The sequence below is a fragment of the Peromyscus leucopus genome, chromosome 2 (genome assembly GCF_004664715.2).
Source record: "Peromyscus leucopus breed LL Stock chromosome 2, UCI_PerLeu_2.1, whole genome shotgun sequence".
In the NCBI taxonomy this organism is placed as follows: Eukaryota; Metazoa; Chordata; class Mammalia; order Rodentia; family Cricetidae; genus Peromyscus; species Peromyscus leucopus.
This window is the reverse complement of record NC_051064.1, coordinates 139,388,939-139,401,019: the sequence shown is the minus strand read 5'-3', so window position 1 is coordinate 139,401,019 and position 12,081 is coordinate 139,388,939. Positions and strand designations below refer to the sequence as shown.

General features: G+C 50.3%; 1 protein-coding gene across 1 annotated transcript; it reads right to left on the bottom strand.

Moving 5' to 3' along the window:
• Nucleotides 1–1,560: 1,560 nt before the first annotated feature.
• Nucleotides 1,561–9,380, bottom strand: Mul1 (mitochondrial E3 ubiquitin protein ligase 1). Its single transcript, XM_028875314.2, has 4 exons — nt 9,167–9,380; nt 5,115–5,202; nt 4,419–4,539; nt 1,561–3,324 (listed from the first exon to the last, which is right to left on the bottom strand). Exons 1-4 carry the CDS (start codon nt 9,284–9,286, stop codon nt 2,595–2,597), a joined length of 1,059 nt encoding a protein of 352 aa, XP_028731147.1. The 5' UTR covers nt 9,287–9,380; the 3' UTR covers nt 1,561–2,594.
• Between the last annotated feature and the right edge of the window lie 2,701 nt (nt 9,381–12,081).

Genomic DNA, 12,081 nt, shown 5'->3' with positions numbered 1-12,081 from the left:
ATAAATGCCTGCATGGGTATTCCAAGCCAGCAGCAGTTATTCAAGATGACTCCCATCTAACCCTGTGTGCCAGGGATTAAAGGGGCAGGGAGAGGAACGATAGGCAAATTTGGGACACACCGGTCCCACTGACAGCTCCCCTTCCTGCCTCCATCTCCCTTAGCACCCCTCAACACAACCTTGGCCCTACATATCGGTTTAGACCCCCCCCCCCAATGAGGCTTGTAAAGTGGAAGGAAGGAGCTGTCACAGACGACAGGGGTGATAGCAAAAGTCAACCCAGGGTCAGCTATGCTAGGACCAACCAGGGACCTGAAACCCAGAACCTAGCACCAGAGGACACACCCACTTCCTGCAGCTGGGAGACTTCTGCTCCCAAGTCTCCCACAGTGGGAGCCACCTGCAGGATTCCACTGGGGGACAGACGGGCCACCTGCCTGCCTCCTAATCCCTCTGGTCAGATTTGTTCTTAACTCTGGCGAAGGCAGGGCTCTAGGCCTCAATGGGCCCTTACAGCCGCCATAGAGGAAGAGGCGAGGGAAGGAGGCCTCTCCCAGTGGTCCCCTCACCCTGCCCGGCCAACGGTCTTCACACTTCACTGTCTGTCCCTCAGCATGGTCAAGTCCTCCTCTACCAACTGCTCTTGCTGACACAGGGACTCTGTGGGCCCCACAGGAACTACTTGGAGTTTCCTGGACAAGACTCTCTTTTGTTCTTTCAGCTTTTTGTTGGCTTCCAGCTCAGGCGGTGGCCACACGTGCTAGTGAGCTTTCAGCCCTCGTGAACTCACTCCCCCTGGCTTGTACAATCATTGGCACAGCCTAAGGGCGGCGGTGAGGCTCACTCCCTTTGTGATCGCAGGGTTGTTTTCTGGGATGTTTTAAACTTTTCCAGCTGTTTGAGTCTTGTGTGTGGGTGTTTTGCCTGCATGCATGTCTACACACCATGTGCATGTCTGATGCCCACATAGGCCAGAAGAGGACAACGGATCCCCTGGAGCTGGAGCTGGATGGTTGTGACCACCATGTAGATTCTGAGACTTGAACCCAGGTCCTCTGCAAGAACAAGTGACACCTCTTAAGCACTGAGCCAGCTCTCCAGCCCCAGCTGTTTTGAGATGGGGTCTCCTTATGTAGACTGGGCTGGCCTCGAACTCACCAAGACTGGCTTGTCACCATGCCCTGCTTACTGGAGTAGCAGCTGGTACAACACTGTATACACAGCACCGAATATGAACATCCCCTTGCTGTCCACCAGTGCCCCCCTCTACCTCAGCTGCTCCAGTGTTCCAAACAAGACAACTATGTCAGCAAGGTCAGGTGGCACCCCAGGCCAGCTGTCTAGGGTAGTATTTAGGGCTCACTAGAGTCCCCCGTGGGCATGGCAAGCATGGGGACCTCAACAACCACGAACTGGTTCATCTTGGGGAGCCACCTCACAACCAGAGGAAAACAGAAGTCTCCAAGCTCCATCTCACCCTGTCATGGGGAGCTTCAACTCCACCCCAGGGAAGTCTCCTCTCAGCCACTCAACTCTAGTGAACAAAGCAAGAGACACATGTGACGCAGTAGTCTGTTTAATTTGTGCCGCTCACTCGGACAGCGCGCGTACCAGTGTCCGAGCCTGGAAGAAGCCCTTCTCCCCCACAAGGGAGGACAGGTAAATATTCGGAAGAGGAGCTCGTGAGTGGCTCCTGACCGCTCAGATGAAGGACAGTCTCCAATTTCTCTTGCACTCACAGGTCAGGGGGTGGGGGTGGGGGTGAGCGCTGCTGGGGCTGTTGATAGGACAGTGACAGGCCCGCTGTGAGGGTGCCCAACAGCTACCTTTCTTTGGCAAAAGCAAGCAGAGAAACTACAAAGGCCAGCGGCCAAGACAGCAGTGACCTTCACTCGCTTTCAGTGAGGCCTTTCCACAGGAAACCAATAAAATGCATTGAAACACAGGCCAGGCCCTTTAGGACAGAACTGGTGTCATTTACTTCTGTAGGCACGAAATACACAGTTTGATGGATGAACAACCCCCTAGAAACACCCAGACATGTCTCCTGTCCTCCTGCTGACCTGTGTCCCCCACAAGTGGGCCAGGCAGGCATGCTGATCTCACTTCCTGTCGCCTTCTCCACACGTGTGCACACATTACCCAGAAAACAAGTAAAAGAGACACAAGCGGCCTGTCCTGCCTGACAAGTTTTAAGAAATTCCTTCCCATGGACAGAAGCAAGAGGAGGAGTCTGGGCAGTCTCCCAAGAGGCCACACTGCAAGGCCCTCAGAGCGCGGCCTTCCTCCCAAGCTAAGGGAGTCAGCACCCCGGGGAGCAAAAGTCGAGACCCGGCCTTGGTGCTTGGACAATGAGCTGGTCTTGTTCAGTCACACACACGATCTGGCTCCTGAGAGGGGGACCTCCCAACAGCCCCCACCAGGTGCCTAGAACTGGAAAGGGACCTGTCCAGTTGAAAAGCAACCCCAGCTGTCGGAGATGTGGGGCTCGACAGTATCCCCTCCATCATGTCTAAAGGTACAGCCAGCCCACCGAAGGCCTCAAGATAAACCCTGACAAGGGGAGGGACGTTTGCAGGGTGACTGCAAGACCCCTAGCTGTTGTACAGGGGAATCACCCTGGTGATCTCCCGACGACAGATCGGGCACCTCTTGGGCTCTGGCAAGGCGAGGTAGCACTGGCGGCAGGAACAGACGTGCCCGCACTCCAGGAAGACGCAGGACTTGAAGCTGCTCAGACACACGACGCAGGCGCTCTTCAGACTCTCCCTGTCCTCGGGCGAGGCCTGGTTCAGCAGGTGGGCCTCGTGCTCACGGAACTCCTCCTGGAGCTGCTGCTGGCGCAGGCGCTCCTGTCGCTGCAGGTACTGCCTCCGCAGGATGAAGAAGAGGGTGGCGCAGCTGGCAAAGCCGAACACCAGGACCAGAACCTTCCAGAGCCGCACACTGGACTCCTGCCTGTGCAGCAGGCTGTCAAAATCCTGACTGCTCAAGTAGTACTGCATGCCTTGCTTGGGGGGCTGCAGGCGGACGGAGTTGTTGTCCAGGACCAGTTCGCCAACCCCGGTCAGCGTGGCCCCCACCTTCAGCATCTCCTCTGTCTCCTGGATGCCTTTGGGCCGCTCGCCACTGATGTAGTGGCCGATGGCATCGGTGAACGACTGCACGGAGGGGTGGAACTTCTCGTAGATAGTCTCCAGGCCCAGATCCACCGAGTCGAGGGGCTTCAGCACCCGCACAGCCACAGCCACGCTGTCCTCGTGCGGCACGAGGTCAAAGGGCACAGTGTTAGTCCTCTGGTGAATGATCTTGGAATAGTCATTCCTAAAAGAATGCAAGGACCGAAGATGAACTAAAGAGGAACAGGTACCCGACTCCCACACACGGGGCCACCTACATGCAGATACCACCCCAGAACCCACGGGATGGATTCCGCCATCGTAACTGGAGGCTGGTCTCTAAACCAGTCCATTCTAGAGCAGTGGTTCTCAATCTTCCTAATGCTGCGACCCTTAAATAAAGCTCCTCATATTATGACCCCCCAACCATAAAATTATGTTGCTCCTTCATAACTGTAATTTTGATACTGTTATGAATTGTAATGTAAATATCTGTGTTTTCCAAGCCGGGCAGTAGTGGCGCAACACCTTTAATTCCAGCACTCAGGAGGCAGAGCCAGGAGGATCTCTGTGAGTTCCAGGCCAAGCTGGTCTACAGAGCGAGATCCAGGACAGGAACCAAAACTAGTGAGAAACCCTGTCTCAAAAAAAACAAAAAAAAAGGGGGTTGGGGATTTAACTCAGTGGTAGAGTGCTGGCCTAGCAAGCGCAAGGCCCTGGGTTTGGTCCTCAGCTCTGAAAAAAAAAATCTGTATTTTCCAATGGTCTTAGGTGACCCCTATGAAAAGGTCCTTTGACATCCCCAAATGACCCAGAGGTTGGGAACCACTGTTCTAGAGTATTAAATCACTGAGATCATAGCAAGGAGGGTCCACTTTAGATCCTCAGGTTTCAGTGGGCAACAGAGGTCACCTTTAGTGTTTATTCCTTGTGTCGCTGTCATAAAAAAATCTGCAGGGGTAGATGGGAAAATGGTTTACTTCATGTGATGGCACAAAATTATTTACCCAAATCCACAGGTGACTAATGTATAAGTGAGTGGTTCTACAGCTGCAGTGTGCTAAGAATCAACGGATTCAGGTCCCTTCTGTAATCAGGAAGTGCCAGGGCCTTCTCTGCCTGTCACTGGCTGCCTCGCAGGTTCTAAGGGAAGTGTACATTACACACAGCAGTTCTGGGGGTGTGGAGGGGCAGCTCTGCAGCCTGTCCCCAAAAGGCTAAGGACCCAGCAAGGCCAGGCCCAGCCTCCAAAGACAGAGTGAGCTTCCAGCCGGTGGAGAGCAGCGAGAGAACACGCACCAAAGATGGGTTGTTCGGTTCCACACCATCTTGTGCTCCTGAAGCGTCAGCCGCTGGATCACCCCCTTACAGTTTTCCACAAACTGGCTGTTGAGTGTTTCTTTAACGGACCGCACCGCTCCTGTGGAGAGAGCAATCATGGTCCTTCTGAAGGACGGTGCTGCCCCGGTTTAAGGTTTCAGCATGTGTTTGAGCTGAGTTTCACTAATTGATCAACACAATGGCATCTGCATCACCGTAAGGCACGTTTGGGTAGCACTCTGAAGATCACCTTAAATAGGCGGCTCATTTGAGTCAAATCATCCAGGTCTTAACTATCTTATACCACACCAAGTCTCTCTGTAGTAATCAGAGACCCACAATGGTTTGGTCACCTTGCCCAAGACAACAGGCCCCAGCTCCACTCAAAAGCTCTTAGGAGGGCCAGCAAGTGGGCTCAGCAGGTGAGGTGCCACTAAGTCTGACAACCTGAACCCTGGGACCTACATGAAGGTGGAAAGAGAGCCAACTCCCCCAAGTTGTCCTCTGACCTCCACAAGGGCAGAGTGCCCCCCTCCTCTCCCCTCCCATACGAACAAGATAAAATACATAAGTACATAAATAAATGTGAAGGAGGGGTGTATGTCAGCCAAGATGGCCTTTACCTACTACTGCAAAGAGGCAGTTGCTGCCACTCACACTAAAAAGCAAACTCACCTTCAATGACAGCGTAAGGCACACACTTGCCCGGCGCTTCTGAAAGAATTCCCTTTAAATCTTCACCCAAATGGATCTTCTTAGCTCCCTAAATGCAAAAATAGATAGATATTAAGTTGGCCACTGAATACTGACATGCTCAATCAAACTTAAGCGGGTGGGGGGTGGGGGTGGGGGATGAGGAGACTGGACAGGAGGGAGTATCTAGACGATCCACTTCCGAAGTCTGGCCCTGAAACCTGACCATAAACGAGCGGGTGCTCTGGGCTCATCTGTACCGAGGTTGGAGGTGTCACCATTGGCTTCCAGTTGAACAAAACACTCCTTTAACATGAACACTTTTACATGAAAATATAAAAGGCCTAGCCACTTGGCATACTGTAGATGAACTTCAGCAAAGATGGGACTGGATTAAGCTGGATCCTTGGTAATTTTGAACAACTTCACTTAGGATTCTGTTTCCGAAACTGGAAGGGGGGGGGACCGGACCACAATCTCACAGGATTTTTTGGGTGGGATAAGTGAACCTTGAGGTATGGGAAAACCCAATGCATGGCTGACGAGTGGAGCCTTGCAATACTCAAGCATTCCCATGACCAAGAAAAATACCGGAGTAAGATACAAACTCAGCTCTATGCATTCTGTAACCTAACCACAAAATGAAAATCTAAACTCAGGAGTCCCGCGGCTTCCCAGGAAGGATTATTTCAACCTTTTAGGAGTTAACTAGCTTTCATGTATCCCAGGCTGGGATATGGGACATCTGAGAATGTCCTTTAACTTGTTTTCATTGTCCTTTGTTCTAGAGTTCATTGTTTGTATATTTGTATTTGGTTTGGGGGGGTTGTTTTGTTTTTTGAGACAAGGTCTCACTGTAGCCCTAGCTCCCTCAAACTCACTAGGTAGACCAGGCTGCTCTGGAACTCAAAGATTCACCTGCCTCTGCCTCCTTAGCACGGGGACCTTCTGATCCTCCTGCCCAACCTCCCGAGTTCTTTACTACAGGTGCATCCACCACACCTGGCTTATGGAGTGCTGGGGATCAACTCTGGGACTTCATGTAGACTGAGCAAGCACTCTACCAACTGAGCTATATCCTCATGTCCTGGCAAGGCTTTTTAAGGTCATCCAAAGATGGGCCCTGGAGAGTTCATCAATTCCAAGAGTCTCACATACAGCCAACTTGAAGTCAAATTGGTTTTGGAGTCAAGAAAGTGAAATCTCAGTTACACTCTGAGCCAGCCACTCCAGGAGTAATTTAGTAATTTAATTAGGTGAACAGCTGGGCAGCTGGACTCCTACTGGGATGCCATTTGTATAGCAGACCCAGTTGCCTCCTCATAAATTGCTTGAGTCCAAAACTTCTTTCACTGTAGGAACTCCACGGTTTTGTTTCTGAGCCCTTACTGAAATCAGCCTGGTGAAAAAGGTCATAGGTTTGGGAGTCCACCTTTCATACGAGTGCCAAATCAAGCCTTTGGCTGATAAACTGTGAAATTTCAGCCAAAACAAAACCACTAGCATGTACTGATCATCTACCACTTGTCAAACACCGAGTTAAGAACTGAGATATGAGCCGGGCGGTGGTGGCGCACGCCTTTAATCCCAGCACTCGGGAGGCAGAGCCAGGTGGATCTCCGTGAGTTCGAGGCCAGCCTGGGCTACCAAGTGAGTTCCAGGAAAGGCGCAAAGCTACACAAGAGAAACCCTGTCTCGAAAAACCCAAAAAAAAAAAAAAAAAAAGAACTGAGATATGAATAAAACAAAGCAAGATTCTCCCCTGACCTTTAACGGTCCATCTCTCTAGATCAGCTTGACAGTTCCAACAGAACAATGCTGTTAACTGAGAAAGGAGGGGAAAAGCCCAGTGTTACTGGAGTTAGGGTCAGAGCTGTGCCTTGGCATCCATAACTAGCCAGGCTCAACCACCTGTCCTCAATCAGTCTACTAAAAAGGCTAAATAGTAAAAAGCAGAAAAAGACATTTATCCACGGTAGCCACATTGGGAAGGGGAAGGCAAAGATACCCAGTGGTTCTGCCCCAAATCTTTCTTTGGGTCCTAACACGAAAGTATGGGTTTTTCAAATTTTTACTTTATGTATTAATTTTTATGTACATGAGTGGTTTTGACTGCATGCTTGTCTGTGCGCCACGTACATGCCTGGTACCCACAGAAGTCAAAAGATCCCCCGGGACTGGAGTTATAGATAATGTGTGAGTTGCCGTGTGGGTGCTAACAATCAATTCAGGTTCTAGAAGAGCAACCAGTACTCCTAACCACTAAGCCATCTCTCCAGTGGGAAGCAAGGTTTAAATGGCAGAACTGAGCTGTCAGGTTAAGGTATGGTCCTGCCCAGCACCACTGGCTCAGCCCGTCCCTCCTACCAAGGTCATCTCGACAAATTCCTCCACTGACCCAGCCCAGGTCCTTGGCTTTTCCTTCTCCCAGCAGCAGGAGCTTCCTGGGGGGGAATTCCAAATTCTTGGAGTCCACTGTTTCAATAATCTGATAGTCAAAGGGAAGGACACACAGAAGTCCTTACTCCTGCCTGGCTGTTACACTACACTTGAACCCAAAGACTTATCTTTTCTAAGCTGTCTTGGTTGCATTCCTCTAGCTGGGATAAAATACTGGGAGACAAACAACATGGGAGAAAGGTTTATTATTTGGGTTCACAGGTCAAGGATTCACTCACTCATGCTGGGGAAGTGTCCTGGCTAGTTTTATGTCAACCAAACACAAACTAGAGCTATCTGGAAGGAGGGAACCCCAATTCAGAAACTTCCTCCATAAGACCCAGCTTCACTAGAGACTGATGGAGGAGGGTGCAGCCCATTGTGAGTGGTGTCACCCCTGGGCTGGCAGTCCTGGGTTCTATTAGAAAGCAGGCTGAGCAGTAAATGAGGAACAAGCCAGTAAGCAGCACCCTCCATGGCCTCTGCATCAGCTCCTGCCTCCAGGTTCCTGCCCTGTTTGAGTTCCTGTCCTGACTTCCTTCCATGGTGAACAGTGATTTGGAAGCATAAGCCAAATAAACCCTTTCCTCCCCAAGTTCATTAGGTCATACTATTTCATCACGGTGACGGTAACCCTAAGTAAGACAGGAAGTCAAGGTAAAAGGAGCTTAAAGAGGCTGGTCACGTGATAAAAAGAAATGGTTTGCTTTCTGACTGGTTAAATAAATGAACCTCTAAATTTGCTGCTTTCCGGGTTGGAGCCACACCTGCATGTCCTCCATCTCCACCCCAAACATCACCCTGTTTAAAGTGGCTACTCCCCCTGTGATGGTTAATTTGAATTGTCAGCTGGCCACAATCTAGATTCACTTGGAACCGAGTGTCTCAATGAGGGGCTGTCTGGATTGGGTTGGCCTGTGGGTGTGTGGGCATATCTGTTAAGAAACGATCTTGACTGCTCTAATTGAAGTGAGAAAGCTTGCCTGTTATGTTGTGGGTGACACCATCCCTAGGTTTGGGCTCTGGACTCTGTAACAGAAGAGAAATCAAGCTGAGCACTAAGCATGCATGCCTTTGTTTCTCTTTGCTCTTGACTCAGATGTGATTTGACAGCTGTCTCAAGTTCCTGCCTGGACTTCCCCGCGACGATGGGCGGTCACCTGGGATGGAAAGCCGAATCAACCCTTTCTCCCCTAAGTTGCTTTCTGTCGGAGTATTCTACCTCAGCGAAAGAAACACAACGAAACTTTCCGTTTTTAACTATCCTTCCACTTTCTTCTGCCTTACTCCAACACTTCTCACTCCACCACACCGTCCGATTACGTGTAGATGTCTCGCTGTCCTAGAATGAACTATGCACGAGGACAACGACCTCTGTTTCTCTCACAGCAGTTTTTTCGAGAAATAATTTTAGGACAAATCGGTGACGTTCAGGGTAACTCCAGGGACTTCAGAACGGAGGGGCTGGGCAGCCTCGCTGCAGCGGGTGGCCGGGGTCCCCTCAGGGCCGCGCGTCCTCTGAGGCCCTGTGGAGCCCCGGTTCGGCGCGGCTCGGCGCGAGCGGCCGGTGAGGCCAGGCCGGCTCCCGCACTGACCTTGAGCTCCTGGGCGACCTGGGCCTTCTGCCGGTATATGGAGTACAGCACGGCGGTGACCATCGAGCTGGTACCCAGCAGGATGAACTGGCCCAGCGAGGGCCGCGACCCGCTCTCCATGACGACGCCGAGCCGCGCCAGGCGCCTGGAAGCGACCCGCAACGCCTACGCCGCCGGGAAAGCCTTCTCAGAAAGCGTAGGCCCGGCGCCCGTTGATGACGAAAGCCACACCGGAAGTGGGGACCGAGCAAAGGGAACCGGAAGGACGATGTTGCCGAGGTGATTGCGATGCTGCGGCGGCCTCATGGGAAACCGGTCCGATCCCAGGAGGACCTCACGGAGCCGCCGCGAACGACTCTATGACCGTGTCAGTTCCACGAGCCGGCTGTGGCCGCGTGGGAGCGCTCCCTCGGGGTTTCGAGGCTTTCTTGCTGGCTTATTTTTAAATTTTATTTTATTTATCCTGTGAGTGGGTGAGAGCGTGCCACCTTGCGTATGTGGCGAGCAGGATACCCTGTGACAGTCAGGTCTCTCCTTGCACCTTGTGGGTCCTTGGGATCGAACTCAAGTCCTTAGCCATAGCGGCCAGCGCCTTCACCCACAGAGCTATTTCTCCAGCCCTTGCTGCTTTATTTGATGTCGCCGTCATCAGATGGGGAGCGGGGTAATGTGTGCGTTAAGTACTAAGGAGTGTTACTCATTTAAGCTATCGGGTGAACCTTGAAACCTGGATTACATTCCGTCCTCTTTAAAGATGCGGCCGGGGGGGGGGGGGGGAATGGGGAACATGGTCGGAGCCATAGTGCTAAGGAGAGCTGGAGAGCAATTAGCCCAGCCGCAAAGCCCTCACCTCTGCGCCAGTTGACTCACTAAAGTAGCTCTTAATCTACCACCACCACATAAAACGGCATGTTTACTTAATAATAACTGCAACTGCGTTTATTGAATGGCTATTACGTGCCATGTACTGTGATTACGTTTCCTAGGTTTGCATTCCACCCCACGGTGACCTTAGGGACCAAACCCAGGGCCTTAAGTACTCTTCTACTGAGCTCCATGCTAGCCCCTCCAGGCCAGCATTTGATGCACACCACCACCATAGTGCCAGTTTCAGGAGAGGAAACTGAGGCTCAGGTTAAGAAATAGCTCAGATCTCTAAAACTGGCTTCAAACCTAGGAGGCCCATCAAGGACTCTTCCAACTCCTCTCAGGCATCTGCTTCCTAAAACAATCAGGAACCCCCAAATCCTCACCAGCACATCTGCCTGCAAAGCCTGTGTTCTTCCAGCAGCATCCTACATATTGTACTTTGAATTTTTCAAAATGGAAGGATACATCTGTTGTCCCAAATCAACATTATTCCTTGGAGTGTTTTTTTTAATAGCGAAAGAATGAAAATGATTAATGTCAATAGTCAGTTGGTTGAATATAATTTGAAATATTTGTTGAGGCAGGGAAAACGTTGGGACATGAAAAAGAAGCCCCTTACCCAGGAATTTGATTGAAGCCCCTTGCCAGAAAATAATTCCAGTGTGGGAAATGGTGAGACAGCTAGCCAGTAGAGCTTTGTGCTCACTGTCAAGCCTGAATTCAGTTCCTGGGACCCAAGCTATAGGAGGAGAGAACTGACTGCCAAAAGTTGTCCTCTGACCAACTCACAGGCTACAGCAGGTACACACACACACACACACACACACACACACACTGTCTCTGTCCCCTCACTCCTGATACCTATGGGTTGGAAAATAGAAAAGCAACTGCAAATGTGTTTGATTTTGATCCTTTTTTTTTTTTTTTTTCCTGAGAGAGGGTTTCTCTGTGTAGCTTTGCGCCTTTCCTGGGACTCACTTGGTAGCCCAGGCTGGCCTCGAACTCACAGAGATCCACCTGCCTCTGCCTCCCGAGTGCTGGGATTAAAGGCGTGCGCCACCACCGCCCGGCTTCGATCCTATTTTTGTTTGTAGTTTTGTTGTTGTTGTTGAGACAGGTTTCACTGTATAGCCCTGACTAGCCTGGGACTCACCATCTAGACCCGGCTGGCCTCAAACTCAGAGATCTCTCTACCTCTGCCTCCAGGGTGATGGGGTTAAAGATGCACTCTTCTACAACCAGAAATCCTATTTACTTTTAAAAGGAGAGAGAAGAATATATATTTTATTTTCAGGTTTTTTGGTTTTTTTTTTTTGTTTTTTGAGGCAGGATCTCAGCACAGCCTAGCCTTCAACTCACTCTGTATCCAAGGATAACTGTTGTAGAATATTATTTTAAGATGTTTTACATTTGTTTATACCGTGGAATATTTGTTTAATGATGCAAAGATATGTTGCATTCTTTTATGTTGCATTGGTTTAACTCTGTAAAACTGTGTTACTTTGCCTGTGTAAAACACCTGATGGTCTAATAAAGAGCCAAATGGTCAATAGTGAGGCAGGAGAGAGAAATAGGCAGGGCTGGCAGGCAGAGAGAATAAATAGGAGAAATCTGGGAGACAAAAAAAGAAAGAGCAAAAGAATAAGGAAAGGAGGATGCTAGGGGGCAGCCACACAGCCAGCCACAGACTAAGAGTGAAAGTAAGATTTACTGAAGAAAAGGAAAAAGCCCAGAGGCAAAAGGTAGCTGGGATAATTTAAGTTAGAAAAGCTGGCTAGAAACAAGCTAAGCTAAGGCTGGGCATTCATAAGTAAGAAAAAGCATCTGTGTATTTATTTGCCAGCTGGGTGGTGCCCCCCTCCTCTGCCCCCAACAAAGATCAAAGAGTAAAAGAAAAAAACAATCAACAACAGATGACCTTGAACTCCTAATCTTTTTGCTAACTTCCAAGTGCAGGGATTACAGGCCTATGCCGCTCCTGGCTTAGAAAGGCATGCTTTCGGGTCTCTGGAATGATCCACAAAAGACTGGTCATATTTAGTTTC

What these genes read in the sequence shown, in the direction of transcription:
- Mul1 (XM_028875314.2), bottom strand. Translation starts at nt 9,286, where the DNA reads ATGGAGAGCGGGTCGCGGCCCTCGCTGGGCCAGTTCATCCTGCTGGGT. An exon ending in GCCTTACGCTGTCATTGAAG is followed by an intron (nt 4,540 to 5,114) that starts GTGAGTTTGCTT and finishes CTCTCTCCACAG; the next exon opens with GAGCGGTGCGGTCCGTTAAA. An exon ending in AACCGAACAACCCATCTTTG is followed by an intron (nt 3,325 to 4,418) that starts GTGCGTGTTCTC and finishes GCATTCTTTTAG; the next exon opens with GAATGACTATTCCAAGATCA.